General features: G+C 27.2%; 1 protein-coding gene across 3 annotated transcripts in view; it reads left to right on the forward strand.

Moving 5' to 3' along the window:
* Nucleotides 1–17,174, forward strand: part of LOC107456289 (transcription initiation factor TFIID subunit 8) — a 108,971-nt gene extending 91,797 nt beyond the window's left edge. For 2 of the 3 annotated variants that reach the window (XM_043039424.3, XM_071178735.2), the window contains exons 2-7: nt 4,277–4,375; nt 4,818–4,880; nt 9,746–9,870; nt 11,830–11,977; nt 14,226–14,336; nt 16,875–17,174. In XM_043039424.3, the coding sequence (XP_042895358.1) occupies nt 4,277–4,375; nt 4,818–4,880; nt 9,746–9,870; nt 11,830–11,977; nt 14,226–14,336; nt 16,875–16,981 (653 nt within the window). In that variant the 3' untranslated portion in view covers nt 16,982–17,174. Of the gene's footprint in view, nt 1–851; nt 904–4,276; nt 4,376–4,817; nt 4,881–9,745; nt 9,871–11,829; nt 11,978–14,225; nt 14,337–16,874 lie in introns of those variants that run through there. The other variant, XM_043039425.3, reaches the window with a different exon arrangement.
* Nucleotides 17,175–17,792: the final 618 nt, after the last annotated feature.

A 17,792-nucleotide genomic window follows, 5' to 3' on the forward strand; every position in this document is an offset into this window, starting at 1 on the left:
TCTCTTTCCGGACTTTTTTTCCGCCTACCAAAAAAAAAAATAAAAAAAAAAATATTACTTCAACTATTCTTTTTAGCGTTCGATTCGATTCAGGCCGTGGAACCCGAATTTATGTAAATAATTAAGACTTATTCGAACGCCATTAGATATTTTTTTAAAAAATTTATTAATGCATTAAGTTTAATTTGAATTTGATTGAAAGGAATTTTTAATATTTTTATTGCAATTACATAATATGTAATAGTATTGTTATAAGTAATGTAATTCATAAATTTGCATGGTCTTTTAGGAATTAATCTTTTAATAAGTCAAAAATATTAACTTGTTGAAAATATGAATACATTATTATTCCGTATAACTATAATTTAAAGTTTTTTTCTTCTTCTCTTTTGAAAAAGTAAAACTATAAAAAAGAAATTACGAAGTCAAAGTCTCGTTCCAAATTATATGAGTGACGGAGAAACAAACGTTTCCGCTTTCACTTTTTTTCTACCTTGGCTCATCTTTATTTCGAAAGTAAAACTCATCATTCATCCTTTTAACTCCTTACCTCCTGAAATCTCTGACTTCAAGGTCGAAACCGAAGATTCTGAGGTCAGGCGGCACATCTGAAGGACAAGATGAGACCATCAAGGCCAACTATGGTTCACAGAAGGCCGATCTCTGACTCTTTTTGGCCTCCTTGGGGCCTTACCCACTTAGATAGGGTCTATTAAGGCCTCCTACAGCACCAAAAACCGTGGGATTTTAAGAAAGAGGCGTTCTAGAAGGAGGGGCATTGTATGGCCTGAATTTATTTTCTATTATTTTGTTCAAATTCACCTTATTTCCTCAGATGCTCCCATCCTACTTTGCTTTCTAAGATTATGATGATCCTCATCATTGTTACAATTCAAGTCGGAGGTTGGATATGGTTCACCGCTTTTAAATCTGAATAATGCATGCAATAATAACTAGTTAAACATAATATATTTTCGGAGTTTATAATTTTTAAGAAACCTGTATATTTTATGATTACTTGAGATTACTGACTACTATGGGGAACTTCGCAATGTAATAAATATTGAGGGCGTACTTTGTTTTGTTTGTTTATTCTGAATTTAGATTCGTTGCAATTTCTGTAAAACTGTGAGTTTTTTTTATTTAAAAAAATAATTATATTAATATGCTATTTCATTGATGTTGAAAGCAAAGTGTCCATCAAAAAATAACATAAAAGTAAATTTTTATCAAGAAACGGGATGTTAACCGTCTTATTTTTTTCTTCTGCGATCCAATTTACAGAAATGTCCTAGAATAGAAACAATAGTTTAACCACAATTTTATAAAACTACTACAATATCAACAGCAATTTAAATAAATTGCAGAATACTTTTAAAAAATTTTAGTTTAATGAAAGAAATTTTAAATATACATGTTTCTCTAAATATCATTGTAACATTTACGGAAATTTTTCAAAAAAGAAGAAAAAAATCCATTTGCTTTAATAAATATGGATATGTTATACATTTAATCTCTTACTGTTTTTTTTTTTTTTTAAATCATTTTTTTCCATTACGTTGTTATTTTTTCAATTTGTGAAAGCTCATTTTTTATATAAAAAAAATCTATATTCATAAAAATATATTTACAAATAAATTTATTTTATTTATTGAAAGTATTAATTTACTGTTATAAAAATAGAAAAGGTGGCAATGTTAATACCAAATTCTAAAACTATTTACCAATAATCAAAAGTGAAGTTTTTGTTATCAATTATTAGAAAATTATTACTTCTACGAAGAAAGAATAAATTACACATGATTTAAGTTTTTCGATATTCTTTCTCTCAACAAAATCTGGGAAATATTTTTCATGTATCGTTATATGTGTTATATAAATTTTTAATAACTATATAAACTTTAAAAAAAGTTTAAATGATTAATAACTAATGAGTTTTGATACATATATTTAAAAGAATCGTTAAAATAATAAGAAAAGTGAATTAAAAATACAGATTTTAAAAATTGAAATTTACACAGATAGTATTTATTACGTATAAATTTAATATCTTTACACGGACAGTATTGATTAAATTTATACGTAGTGTTAAAAAGTGGCTAGGTGACTTAAGGAAATCGGTACCTTACTAAGTTTGATAAAAAAAAAAAAATTGAATTAATTTATAATTTATTATGATAGAAATAGTGAACATAGAACAGTTTTTTTAAATCAAAATCTGGTATTTCACTTACGTTGTAAATGTAAACATTGGTAAATTTTTTTAATCTTTCCTTTTTCTTCTTTAATCTTCTATACATTTTAATTGAAATTTACGCTGATAGTAGAGTTTTAAAGAAAAATTTGTGTATTTATAAAAGATATTAGAAATTAATCATTTCTATTTAAGAGAGAAGTTTAAAACATTTAATGTTCTCCAGCAGGTATCATTTTCTTTACGAAACTAATTAAACTGTACATTGTAGTAAAAGCTTAAGAATCTCGAAGTCGTTCATTAAAAATGGATTCTTCACACAATTATATATATTTTTTTTATAGCGCACTTATTTCTAAGATTTTATGATTTATAAAAATTACTATTTATTGGGGTTTATGCAAAGTTACGATTTTTCAAAATAAAATCTTTTAATTATTATTTATTTTTTGGTTTCTTTCGTGTTTTAAACAACAAATTTGTTAAAAAAAAAACATTTCTTTATTATCATGCGTGTTATTTTAGCCGTTCACTTGAAGAATTTTATCACAATTTATAACTAATAACAAACCTAAATGAAATGAAATTACAAAATAACTTTGTAAGAATTAATGTTTAGTACAGGTTTTTTTTTCTTCCATAAGGAACGTAACAGAAAAAAATCCTGTTAAATTCCACAGGCAATTTTTTAGACCATTGGAGCCAGATTTTAAAATTAAAGTATAAATATCTTAAAATTTGTTCACTTTTTTGATTAACAATAAACGAATTTTTTAATCGAATTTTTATGTTAATAGGAGCTAATATTTTACATTTTACATTACTTTATATTTATACGACGCGGTTTTTGATTTTGATTGCTTTCTAAATTAAAAGTCTAAAACTAAAAGAATAATTTATTTTTTTTAAATTTTATTATTATTATAACGTAATTCTATGCTATATTTTAAGATAAAGTTATTTAAATCGGTGTTTGATCTTATTAACCTTCTTACAATCATTATTTTTTGTGCAAATTATATAAATATACTATTATAAATTACAATAAAAAAGATTCGTTAAATATACTTTAGAACTTAACGATCAGCTTCTAGCTCTATGTGATGCATGCAAAAATTGTACGTAATATATCCGTCCGTTTAGTAAGCGAAAATATTAATTTACGGTTGTGAACTCTCCAAATTTGATATAACAATGTACTTTTAATTTTAATAGTTAGTTTAAAAAAAGGGATTACGCAGAAAAATTACTTATGCCCACTAATAGATCTTGAATATTTGGACGTGAAGTGGAGGCACGAGCGTAAGCAAACAGAATTCTTTTTGTGCATATATTTTACTGAATTATTTCAACTTACGTAGAAAAATCTGTTTTATGCCAAGAAACAACAATTATTACGAAGCAATCATCGGGGTTGGTGAGTGGCAGCGAACAGGGGCTGTATTTAAATATACACCGAAGAGCCATTACATTATGACCACCCTGCTAATAACATGTAGGACCACCTTTAGCCCTCAAAACTGCTAGCACCCGCCGTGGCATTGATTCAAAAAGGTGCTGATAGGTAGTCTGAGGTATCTGGTTCCAAGCTCTCACCAACTGGTCCTGCAATTCCCTCACATTGCGAGGGGGTAGCGTGGCAGCACGAATTTGATTTTCCAAGTAGGACCACAAATGCTCTATTGGATTAAGGTCAGGTGAATTTGGGGGCCAAGACATGACTTGAAAGTCACTGGAATGTTCCTCGAACTAATTCATGTCGATTCGACCCTTATGACATGGTGCATTATCCTGTAAGTAAATACCATCCCCCGCAGGAAAAACTGTTGCCATGAATGGGTGAACCTGGTCTGCAACTATGTTCAAGTAGCTTACAGACGTCAGGAATTGTTCTATGAGAATTATGGGTCCTAATGTGCCCCATGAAAACATTGTTCCTGGGCGAGAAACCGTGAAAACCTGGGCGAACCCATTGTCATAGATGGAGGGTGGTCATAATGTAATGGCTCTTCGGTGTAGTTATTTGTGTATTACAATAACATTAAATATTTATTTATAATTAACAGGTTTTTTTTTTTTCAGATATAGTAGAAGCTTCACGCAGCACTCGTGCATATACTGAACTCAGTGGTCGCACTGAATCCCTCGTTAGTGACGTCATGGTAGCTATAGTTGATATGGGTATGTTGAAGTTTAATTTTTTTTTTTAAATCTAAATTAATTGTTATAATTTTGCAGACATTGAATATTTTGAAAATTTTCTATTCGAGAATCTCTTTCGCAAGCACACATAAGTCGAAATAATATTCAGGTTAAAAACTTTTTTTAAGCTACTTGGATATGTTAATAATATATATTTGTTAATAACATATTTTTATTTCGTCTTTTTTTTCTTCTTTTTTTTTTTTAAATTGGTTTCAAACTCTCTCACAGAAATTTAAATTGTATACTTAAAATCTTAGAAACGTAAGTAATATTTTATTTTGAAACAATATTGCTCAATATGTTTTTGGATGTCCTTATACTTTAAAAATATTTAAAAAAAAACATTAAGCAATGTTGAATTTTTATGAACTTTCATGAACTTTTCTCTTTTTATGAACTTTTATTTTTTTATCACCAGGTCAAAATATAGATGCTTTGGTACCTTATGCTAAGAGACTTAACAAAATTACGCTTCCTACACGTAAGTAAAATTTGTATACTCAGTCTGTTTTGAATATACCTATGCACTTAAAGCCCATTTAAGTTTCATAATTATTTTGTAAATATTAATTTAGTTGTGAAACATTAACTTTGTACTAATTAAATCTGTACGTAGAAGTACATTTTTGTAAAATAAAATTATAAGTGTGGTATCACTTATCATTTTTGTCAATTTTTTAAGTTTTTTTCAAATACTATTATTTTATAGCTTATTACATGATTTTGTCTAAATATATTTAAAAGTTCTAGGTTTGAATTGTTTACAGGGTGTCTAGAAATAACTTGGTTACATATAATATCAATGTTTATTAAAATATACTTATGAAATTTTTAAGTAAACATGAAAACATTGTTAAGTCAAAAGGCCCACCATTGTCTTCAAATCAGATTTGTAAAGACATCAAAAAATTTCTCCACTGTGCCACAACTCACTGATATTTTTTCTCATACCCAGCATAAGAATCTTTTTGGGTATGTCAAATTTAATGAGGTTTAGCCTATGTCCTGGTCTCTGAGATAGACCCAAGAAAAAATTCCAGTTGATTCAACAAGTATGGTGAATAAGGTGGCCATTGCTGCAAGAAAGTCAGAAAAATGTGCCATTCTTAAATGTGAAACTTTGTGTACAGAAAAAGCCCATTTTTAGCTTCCAATATGAATTTGAATCTACGAGACTTTAAGCTTTGTCCAAGTTATTTCTTGACTCTCTGTACAATATTTTTTGTCGATTGCGTTATATCAGCCTCCATTATATGTTAAATTAAACATTGTACATTGTCTTAATTGCTATGGGCCACTAAGATAAGCATAATATGTATAAGTCTGGATAGTTACAAATATTTGTAAGCGCTAGATGGTTTCAGGGGATAGAGCGTTAGCCTTCCAATGAGTTTAACTGTTTGCGAATCCTGGCGATTTCTGGTCGATACGAGTTCTGCATCTGGCTCGCACCGACCACAGTGCTGACGTAAAATATCCTCTGTGGTAGATGGATCAAGGGTTAGAGTCTCCTTGCCGTCAGGCTAACCATGTGAGCTTTTCGTGGTTTTCTTCTCCTTATAACTCAAATGTGGGTGAGTTCCATCAAAAAAGTCTTCCACGAAGGCAAATTTCTCCCAATACTTGATCCAGGAGTTCTAATGTCTTCTGGATTGGGCTCAAAATTACAAGGCAACGGAGTTGAACATTTGTAGTCGTAACACAAGTCGTAACACAAGTCGTAACATTTGTAGTCGTAAAACAAGAATTCACAAACAATATCGCTTTACATTGGATAAAAGCACATGCAGGCCATAAGGGCAACGAAGAAGCTGATAGGTTAGCCAAATTAGCCTGTGAGAGATCAACGGTCGACCTGTTTGAAGATCCTAGCAGGCGGACTGCAAGAAAAACTTTGGAACGCGAAAAATTGATTGAATGGCAGGAGAGATGGAGTGACAGCTTCACAAAGGGAAGGCACACATTCGAGCTCCTCCCGAAAGTTCAAACGAGGAAAATCATGGGGAATTTCTTTTTAAATCAATTCCTAACTAATCACGGCTGTCATGGACAACATCAAGCCAGGTTTTTTGGGGGAGCTCAGCTGTGCAGTACCTGTCAGCTTGTCGAGGATTGGGAACATATTTTAATCCAGTGTACAAATTTTAAGCACATTAGAGAGAAATTTTTTCATTCAAAAACCACCTACGAGTTTATAAAGCAGCATTGGTCAAACCCTAAAATAAAAAAGGGAATTGAGGAAATAATAAGAAAATTGTTTAGTAACAAGGCACCTCCCTGAATCCTGATGGCCTTTTGCTGCCTCTTGTTAGGAAAAATACACCTAAATCACGGCTTATTAACTTTCCTGTTATGGTTTGATTATTACTTGAATTTTCTCTTAAAATGTTTTTTTTTTGGAGCTTTAGTCTCATGCTTTGTCAATCTCTGCCCTTATGTGATTCCTCATTTTGAAAATTTTAATCACTTGTGTTCCTAGAGTTTTTATATATGGTATATATATGTCCTTTCTGTTTAAAAAAAAATAATAATAATAATAATTACTGGAATTTGATAACTTTAGTACTGTTGTGCCAGCCATAATTATATTCTGAGTTACAAACATCCTTTATTTTCCATGTGAAATTGTTTCCTTTTATTAACTTTGCACCCCTACTGAAGATGCGACATCAATATCTCTTCTGATTGTTACTGTTTATTTTCTTTGTAGTGTTTGTTTCCTTAGTTTATTTCTAAGTAGCACCGTTTTCTGGATTTCATATTTAATATTCCACCTATTTGTTAAAACTCTAATTTGAAAATTTTGAATATGTTTGCTCATGTAATTGAACTGTTACGCTCACTTCGAACTTTCGGAGTGCCCCCGGATGCCCCCTTACGGGGGCGGGACGGGCTTAAGCTTGTTATTTGTAGTCGTAAACCCAAACATTGGATCGGTTGTTCAACGACGGTTATAAAAATATATGTTAAAATAACATATATGAAAACTTAAAAATAAATTTTCTGGTATTCTCGTCTAAAATTAATATTTTAATGTAATTATTAATACTAAGTATAATATGTTCACCCTTACACATTCTATATTATATTTAGAATATGTAAGAATAACCAGAAATAAAAATAATTTTGTTTTTTTCTTCTTTTTTTTGTTTTGCGTTTCTCTGCTAAATTTGTTGCAAAATTATTGCTTTAAAATTTGAGAAAAATAGGTTAAAAACTGCACAAGAAATGAGTATTTGAAGTCATTCTTCAATACTGCGCATGCATGAAAAAAAAAAGTTTAAAAAAAGTTTTTCTTAATTTTGTAGTGAATCGTATTTGGCAACTAAAAAAAAATTCAGGTTTGAATACCTTAAAGAAAAAGCAATTTAATTAGTTTTCTTACTTTTTTCCAGAAAGCTAAAAATTATAACGGGTTTTCCACAAATTTCATTTTGTACTATTAAAGAAGACTTATTAAAAATGACACCAGCATTTTTGGGGATCATCTCCATAAAATCATAATTTCTTTCGCATGTTTTATTTCGTAATTCATTTTTAAGACATTCAATTCGGACTTTTTTTATTAGTTGTCAGGTACCATTCACTACAAAAGTAAAAAAAAAAATTTTTTTACATTTTTTCCGAGCATGCACAATATAAAAGAACTACTTAAATTACTCATATCTTGCGCAGTTTTTAACGTATTTTTCTCAAATTTTCATACAATAATTTTTTAATCAGATTTAAATTGACCCAAACGTTTTGTTTAAATTTTATTTAATATTTTCAAAGTTATAGCAAAAAACGTAAGACAAAAAAAAAATTCACTTTTTATATATATATATATATATATATATATATATATATATATATATATATATATATATATATATATATATATATATATATATATATATATATATATATATATATATATATATATATATATAAGTTCATAACGAAGAAAACAAAGAAAAATAATAGACAAATGAAACAGGGGGGGGGAATAATAAGTAAAAAAATAACAAACAACAGTTAATTTAAAAAAAAAAAAAAATTTAAATTAAAAAACCGGAAAAAAGATATAATCTTTTCTTCAGCCCACATGATTATATCCGCAAAACAGAGTGCTTACTGATATTGTATCAATAAAGCCAAAGCTAAATATAATTAATACAATAGTGTGAGGAGCACTCAAAAAAAATTTTTTTTTTTTAAATAACAACAAATAAAATAGATTACAAAAAGTACAAATAAGAAAAATAACATGCAAAAACAGATAATTTTGCGGATATAATCGTGTGGGCTGAAGAAAAGATTATATATTTTTTTCCGGTTTTTTAATTAAAGATTTTTTTTTTTTTAAATTAACTGTTGTTTGTTATTTTTTTACTTATTATTCCCCCCCCTTTTCATTTGCCTATTATTTGTCTTTGTTTTCTTCGTTATGAACTTATCTAATGAGTTCTGTTTACTTGCAGCTTAAGCGCAATAAATGAAACTTATTGTTTTCCTTAACTTTCTTCGTGTTTTCTTGTATTTATTTATTTATTATATATATATATGCAATAATTGAGCCATTACATTATGACCACCCTCCATCTATAACAATGGGCTCGCCCAGGTTTTCATGGTTTCTCGCCCAGGAATAATATTTTAATGGGGCACATTAGGACCCATAATTTATATAAATATTTTTTTTTCATATGATGTTTTCTTCAGTTGGATTGATTTATTAATTTTTTATTTTTTTACAATTGTACACCTTTGACTTACTAACCGATTTTTGAACATCTTTAAAAATTACAAAATTTAGTTTTTTTAGAGTTAACAAGTGAAACATTTAACATTTTAACAAGTTAACATTTTAACACCTTAAACAGTTAACATTTTAACAAGTTAAATATTATTGAAAATTTTATAAAGTGAAAACCTTCATTAAACTCCTACCGTGTATTTTAAAGGAAAGCAGTAATTAAATGTTGAGTTTATGCAGAAGAAGTGACTACGCCTAAGTTAACCACTTAATTTTTATTTTGAATTGAAAGTTTCAAAATTAAATGATGCCATAAACTGGATCTGACAGAAAAACAAAAAAGAAATTGATAAAAAAACAAGACAAAATATGAGGATCAATAGGGAGTTTTAATTTAAATTTTTTTTTAGAATCGTGGTTGAACTGTATTTATCTAAACAAGGGGATTCAACTATTAATTTCAGTTAATTTTATTACTATTAAGGATGTTTACATATTTTTTTTATGATTTTTTGTTTGTTTGTCTTGTTTTATTCATATTGTAGTTTGTTAGTTCCAAGGCATTTTATTATTAACATTTAAAATACTAATGTTTTCCTTATTTTTAGCTTCTTTCTTGCCAAGGTCATCCATGTCACGAATCCTACAAGCTGGAGAAAAGAAATCTTTACCAAGTCATATACCTGAATACTATCCTCCTTTTCCAGATCCTCATACCTATATTAGAACTCCAGTAATTTTTTACATTTTTTTCATCGCATTCATTTCTTTTCCTAAACATTTATGCCAGATTAATTACCATTGTTTAAGGGGAATGCTCTTATACTAATCTTGTTATCGAATTTATAAATTTTGAAAATGTAAATTGTTATGACAGTTTGGATTCACAAAACTGGCAAAAGTCAGAAGTCTATTTGATGAATGCTTAGTTACCTATGATTAATTAAAATTTTATGTTATTGAGAATGATGTATTTTTTCAATTAGAAATGTATTCCTTTTCATTTAAAATTTTATATTAAATTAGATCCCATTTCATTAAAAAATTAATAGAGACTTTTATCAAAACCATGCAATCTGTAAATAGAATTTTCCCTCTATATTTAAGAAATTGTAAAGGCCGATACTACTGTTTTTTGTATAAAACTTAGCATTACATTTTGTTTTGCTACACATAAGACTTAAAAACTTGAAATTACAAAAGTGTGTAGTGAAATGTACAGATGATGGATTAAAAAAATAACATTCTATAATTTGTTCGAGAATTATTAACTGTTAAATTGTTGGAAAAATACCATACAAACCTCTCTACAGGCTGCAGAAATGCAACTACAGAGTTGAAATTTGGCATGTTAAAAGTAAAACGGCCACATTTGTTTATGAACATAGAGTTTTAACACAAAGTTTTTTTTTTTTCTCAAACTTTCAATTTGTTTGAAAGTTATTAAAGAAATTTTTTTGCTTTGTGGTTACATTTTACTTTGCTGCTCAAAATATATAAGACTTAGTTGAAATTTCGAAGGTGTTTTGATTGTTATATTAACGAAATATTTTTACATAAAGCTAAAATAATGGTGTATTTTGAAACAAAAATGTTCTATGAATTTATGCAAAATACTGACATTTAAGAAGAAACAAACAATGATGTATGAAAATCAATTAGGGGGGTTGGCAAGCAAGGGGGCAGAGCGCCCTAGTCTTTTAAAAAATTATAATTTTAAATTAATTGTTAAAGCAGAGGAAAAATTTTATGTATTGATATATAACTCATGTTTTCTCTGAAGCACTGTTAGCAGATTTAAATGCTGTTAACAGATAAAAAAGTCGGATTTTTTTATTTTTTATATCTATATATATTTACCTATCACAGTTCTGATAAAACATATTTATAATGCTAAATATTATTTACTATTACTAAAATACTTGATCTTTCTAACTAAAATTGTTAAAATAATTATCTAATTATTTCTAACTAATCACTGAAAGAACAAAATCATATGTACTTTTGTTCAAGCTTAACACCCTCATAAATTTGTGATGACGAAGACCCAATTTTTCAGTTAAACATTAAATGAGGAATTTATTAATTTAGATTTTAAAAAAAAGACAGGTAAAAAAAAAAAACATTATTCTAAATTTCTCTTGGCAGAACATGTAGCCTTTCTTCATTTATTATCTATACTAACTACTTATTTAATAAGTTTTAAAAGTACTTTCATTTAAATAAACATAAAACTAAAAGGTTATACCTAATTTAAATATGTCGATAAAACAAAAAATTATTTTACTTACAGCTAATGGAAAAATTGCTTAAAAAAGTGTCATAAAACTTTTATCCATATTTAGTCTCTCTCTTTTAGTGGAGGGGAGATTTATTAAATCATTTTAAACAGCAAATACTGATTTAAGCATGCTCCTCTGTCTTTATTTCTCCAGATAAAACCTTTAATATCGATGAAATTAGACTATAAAAAAATAAAACCCTTGTGAGTATTTTTATAAATTGTATTGAAAATTATTCTTAATTTAAATAAATTATTTGTTTAAAAAAAATATCAGGTGATTTCAATCATGCTAACCCTGTTGAAACATTAAACTTTCGTAACATTTATTTTATTTTTATTAATATATATTCTTACTATCCTTTCAATATTACAATTACTTCAAAAAAAATCACTTACTTTTATTTTTAGACTCATAAACAACCAATTACCGAATATGAAATTATTAGAGAGAAAGCAGCCACTCAAAAGCATGATATTGAAAGAGCACTCACAAGATATATTGCCAAAACTGGTCCAACAAATTCATTGTATCCAGATGATAATTCTCTTTTTCCATGTATGTATTAGCTAATATATCTATATATATATTTATAATGTGTGTATACCATTTAACCATAATTTTACAGCATTATCAAATTTTAAATCGCAAATATTTTTATTTTGTTTTTTAAATTCATATCTTATATTTAAGTTAATATTTCTAACCGTTTTTCAAAAAATTTATTTTATTAGTTATTAATTTGTTAGGGATCGAAAACCCACATTTATATATAACTGTTGACAACTGTATTCCTACTGCTATAGCAGAGTTTTATGTAATGGGAAAATGTGTCTGATATGTTAGCTTTTAGAACACAGTAAAAAACGCCTGTGAATTTCAGGAAAGTGCTCTATGTTTTTTGCTAATTTGCTATTTAAAATACTGAGCATTAAACTAAGCCTGACTAAGCTTTTAAGAGTAAATTGAAATAAACTTTTAATTACTGAAATATAATTTTAAATGGCATTTTTATGAATTCAAATTAATTTAAAATATGTTTTTAGTACATGCGGATTCACAGAAATTGGTATTTAAAAAATATTGCCTGCTTAATACCTTTCTAATTCATCAGATACAGCCAAAATTATCATATCTCAGTCTTCTTTGCCTCTTATTTTACTTGAAAATGATTTATCTAGTTGCAAAAATTGTGTTATTTATAATATACAGCACAGCTTATCTAAGATACTGTTTTAAAACTACTTTCGAGTGAAAATTAAATTCTTTAATGTTCCAGGATTTTTTATAACTTATTGTATTAAATTATTTCCTTTGAATTCCCAAAAATGGGTCGCATGTCTCCTTACAAGGTCTATTTTAGAATTAGGTAGCCATTTTAAATTTTTATTTTATTTGCTGTATTCTAAGAAAATAAAACTTTGACAAGGTAAAGATGTTTTATTTACTTTCCATTATGCTCCACTGGTATTATTGTATTAAATTTATTGTTTCATTGGTCATTTGAAGATTAAATTGTGTTTTTCAATTTTATATAAACATTTCTTCTTTTCAATTGATCCTGTCTAAATAAAATATTGACTTGCAGTCTCTTTTGCTCCCTGTGTTACTCTTACTCTTTTGCCATGTTTATGGTAACTAAATTTATTGTTGTATAGTTTAGTATTTAATTAAATGTTAAGTTTATTAAAATAAATATAGGTATAACTATAGGAACAAAATCTTGGTAGTTTTTAAATATTGGCTATATATATTTAATAAACATATATAACCTATTGTAATTTGCAACACAAAACACTACAAATTTTGTTCTACTTTCAGCTTTCCCACTCTGTCACCTACCATTTATTGAGCCTTATTTTCCTATATAATTCAACAAAAAGCAATTTTAGTGCTTTACATTGTTAAAATGACTAGAGTTTAAACTGCTTATTATTTCAGCAATTCAGTTATTGCTTACTATTTAAACTCTTTTGTACATTAGCAATAGAGGATTATATAATGCATATTCAAGTTAATATTTCATCTTTTTATTTTATGTTACAAATCAAAACGTACACTACTGTTTTAAGTTTTATTGACATGAAAGATTCCAGTTGCAACTAAAGTTTAAAAAAATTATCTTGTTATATTTATAAAAAAAAATTATGTACAAATAAGTAATAAAAGTAACAATGTGAGGTCCCGCATCTGTCTTGCTGTATGAAAAGATTAACTGTTGTTATGTACAAGCCATTGAATAGATTATACCTCTTGTTGCTTGTATTTATCCAACTTTATGTTTGTCATTATTATAACCAATCTGCTATTGATTTTTAGTGTTGTTTTTATTTTATCGACAACAGGATAGATGTATAATTAAATTTGAATCAGAACTTAGCAGACAGTATAATCATATTCTTCTATAATTTTGATGCTTTTTATAACAAAGAGAAACGTCAAAAAGCTTTTAATCGAAATGATTAAGAATTATTTGAAAAAGTATGAGACATATGACATGTATAAGTTCTGGACATATGACATGTATAAGTGCTGCTTTTGTCATCAATGGTGAACTTTGATTGTTCTAGGTTGAGCAGTCCCTAAAGTATAGCACAAAGTTAAAGCATTTTATAGTTTATTTTTGAACCTTATATTTTTATTTTAAAAAAATATGTCACTTCAAGTATAACAAGCAGCTTGAGGAAACATTGCCTTGGTCCCTTCCTTTGCATTATAAATTAGTCTCACTTTAGATGTATTCATGCTCTGTAAGCAAGTCTAGCTAATGGAAACATGTTTCTGATAAATTTTATTTTTATTTCAGTGATTGCATGCAAAACATTTCCTCATCCATATATTGCTGCACTACTGTTCAGAGATCAACTATTTGATGATGATGAGCCTGATACTGCAGCAGCTGCGCCATCACCACCATGTAAGTACACAATTAATCTGCAGTATAATTTAATATTAAAATATTATATTTGTCGTTTTAAACAATATTCTGAATAAATAACCAAAAAAAAAAACTGAGCCTGTTCTGAAATGTCTTAAATCATGTTCGCTAGTATTTTTCAAAATGAAAAAAAATTCATATTAATTGATTTTAACCATTTATACCTATCTTAACATTAGCTCTTGATATACCCAAAACAGAATAAAAGAATTCTATGTTTATTTTTATAATTAATGTACATTTTAGTCTTAACTAATAAGTTAGGCTTACTCAAAAAAATTTTCATTTGTTAGAACTTTGATGAGTAACTGTATTGATGAGTATGTGTGATTAATTTTTCAATAAAAATGAGTTATTTAAACATAAAATATCACTGAGCCTCTGGATTTATAATATTTTTCCTTTGTTTTTATTTTGGATTGATGTGAAACTTTGTTAATCTAATATTGTTCTAAAAGTTTATTGTTTAATAATAAGTAAAAACCTCAGAAAAGGTGCAGCTTTCTTTTTTATTAAAACCTCAAAAACTTTAAGAAAGATAGCAGGCAGTAGAAGACTATTTTGTAAAATATTTATATAGAAATGTATTAAATAAAGCTCTGTTGCTGTATTTATTTACAGAAACTGATATTTTTGCTATATGGTGTTTGTTACCTTGCTATATCCCTCTCCTATAAATTTGGCTTACATAACCATATTTTAAATATTTAAATTAAAAAACTGCTAAAACTACGTGCTAAAATGAAATTTTACATTTGGGTTGAAAGAAAAAAAGCTGCACAAGTATTAATGTTAGTTTGTACTGCATTTAGATTACATTTTTCTTCTGTACTCAGACTTTAAAGTCAGTAAAATAATTTAAGATATTGTGAATTAAAGAGCTCACTGAATGAAGTGGAAAGGTATAGATTACTTCAGTAAATGATATAATTTATTAAAACAGCTTAGTAATACAAAAATTAAAGAAACACTCAAAGCCTCTGTCCATTTCTTTATGTTTTGTTGACAAATAAAATAAGGAGGGGTTCTGTTATGGATTACACAAACCCCAATCTTGCTAAACAAAAAATCTTACTCAAGATTACTAATTAAAATTATGAAAATAATTTTTAAAAAAATATGATAGCATCTATAAATTTTTAAATGATAATTTTATAAATGTTTTACTTGTCAAATCAATTAATTCCATAAAACAAAAAATTAAATATAATGTAACTAAATACTTCTGGAAAAAAATTGTTATTTAGACAGGTTATTAATTGTTATTTAGGCATAAATAAAGACAGGAGACTTCTTTTACATAAACACACATTTTTATATCCTTATTTGCGTTTTATTCATGTTGTTTTGCTTCATCCATACATACCTTAATTATTAATTATTTAAGAAAATTGTTTTGACTGTGAGTAAGAAATCAATAAAATGCTTTAACCAGGGATGCCCGACCTATGCTCCATGAACTGAAAGTGGTCCCAAAGCCACTGCCTCTGAACTTTATCCCTGACACAGTAGTTTACAGCTTTTCTCAAAATATCAGATTCTGCCTATTTTGTTCTGAAAGTTTTATTTATGCATTGGGTTCAAAGTTTGTATTGAAATGTATCTATATATAAAATTTAAAAATTCCAGCAACAATCATCACATTTATCAAACGCTGTACTAATGACAAATTTTATTTTCTGAATTTTAGTGAAAGTTAATTATTAGGAAAAATGTCAATTTAAATTAAATTTCCGTTGCATGCCTATAAATTTACCATAATTTGCTTAGTAATATAATCGGTAATAGTTGTTAAAAAAAATTTTTTATTCATTCATTAATATACTGTTTACCCCAGTTCTGTATTTTTTAGTTTTTGGGGCCTACTGCCCACAAATGGCTGTGCATCTTTTGTTTTTACATTAAAATTTTAGGAAAATGCAGTTAATGATGTTAATTTATTTGGCCAGTTAAGAATTCTTCTCTTTTTACTGCTTTGTTTAGTAAAAGCATTGATTATTCTTTTTCATTATAACTGCCAAAAATAATAATATTGTTATTGGGGTATTTATTTGGTACTTTTCAGTTAGCCAGGCATGAAGGAAAAGTTACCAAAAAATGTAGACCTCTATTAATTTTTATTTTACTATTTTTTATTTTATTTATTTTTGTAAACACTAAATAAAATGTACATTCACATAAAAATAAAATTAAATATAAAGAAAATTTTTGTATTTTCTTGTGCCAGCTAATCAAAAAGTACCATTTAATCTATTTATGACTCTCACAACTAGTTTTAAAATATTAATTTAATTTCATATAATTACTATTGTTTAACCTTTACATTTGTCAATGATATCACAGCAAGTTTAAATGTACTAGAAAAAATATTTACTGTGATTATTATTTACACTATCATAAATGTGAAATTAACAGTTAACCTGTAATAAAATATTGTCACTTTTCTTTCACAATGATAAAAAGTTGAAACAGTTAAATTTTGAAATTTAACATCTCTGTCTAAATTTTTTTTCTTAGTTCCACATGAAGATTCTGAAAATCAGAAAGACACCAACACAGATAATGATATTATGGATAATCCTTACCTCAGGCATGCAAAACTGCAGAAGAAGCGAAGAAAATGAAGTTTTCTTTCTCTCCTTGATTTACTTTTTAAAAAGAAAAACAGTCTAAATGGCTGTTAAATTATTTTTGTATCATTTTATTTCATTCATATGTAATTATATTCTAATTCATATCATTCTAAATTTTCCTGTTTTCTTTTTTAATGTTTTGTTAATTAGTGAAATTCAATAAAAGATGCTTAATTTTTAGAAAGTTTCTATGGATTAAGAATATAATATTGTTTTTCAACTTTCAGTTTTCTAAATATTTCAAAACCAGTTTTCCTGTTTTATTAGATTGAGAAATTATGTATAGTGGAGAAACCTTATCTCAAATTTGTCTATTTGATAAACTGCCAGAAAATTAGTTCTTACGGGGGCACTGGATTAGTAAAACTATACTACTATTGCTATTACATTTTACTAATTAACAGTAACACTAACTATAGGTCTAGAAATAGGGCCTAAGACAATAAAAGAAAACAGCTGAAAAGATGAGTTAATGAAGAGTCTGAGTAAAAAATTGAAATTTCTTGGGAAAGCAATAATTTTAATCTCATTTAACTTAATATAATTCATTTATTTTACTGAGTTATTTAAATACAAAAATTTCAGAAGAAAGTAGTTTTTAGGTACTTTTGGAGTGGAGGAAGAAACCAACTGCACTAAGTAAGAAACAGTCAACAAACATCGATATAAAAGGATTAAAACTGAAAAACAATGTGAATAAAGCATAAATGAAAGTACAGGAATGGACATACTATAGTTTCAGTTCTATAAACACGAAATTTCTTCAGTGTCTAAACACCAAATGATGGTAGAGAAGTAAAGA

Source organism: Parasteatoda tepidariorum, chromosome 6 (assembly GCF_982258835.1).
Source record: "Parasteatoda tepidariorum strain Cologne lab strain chromosome 6, Ptep-v5.0, whole genome shotgun sequence".
Classification (NCBI taxonomy): Eukaryota; Metazoa; Arthropoda; class Arachnida; order Araneae; family Theridiidae; genus Parasteatoda; species Parasteatoda tepidariorum.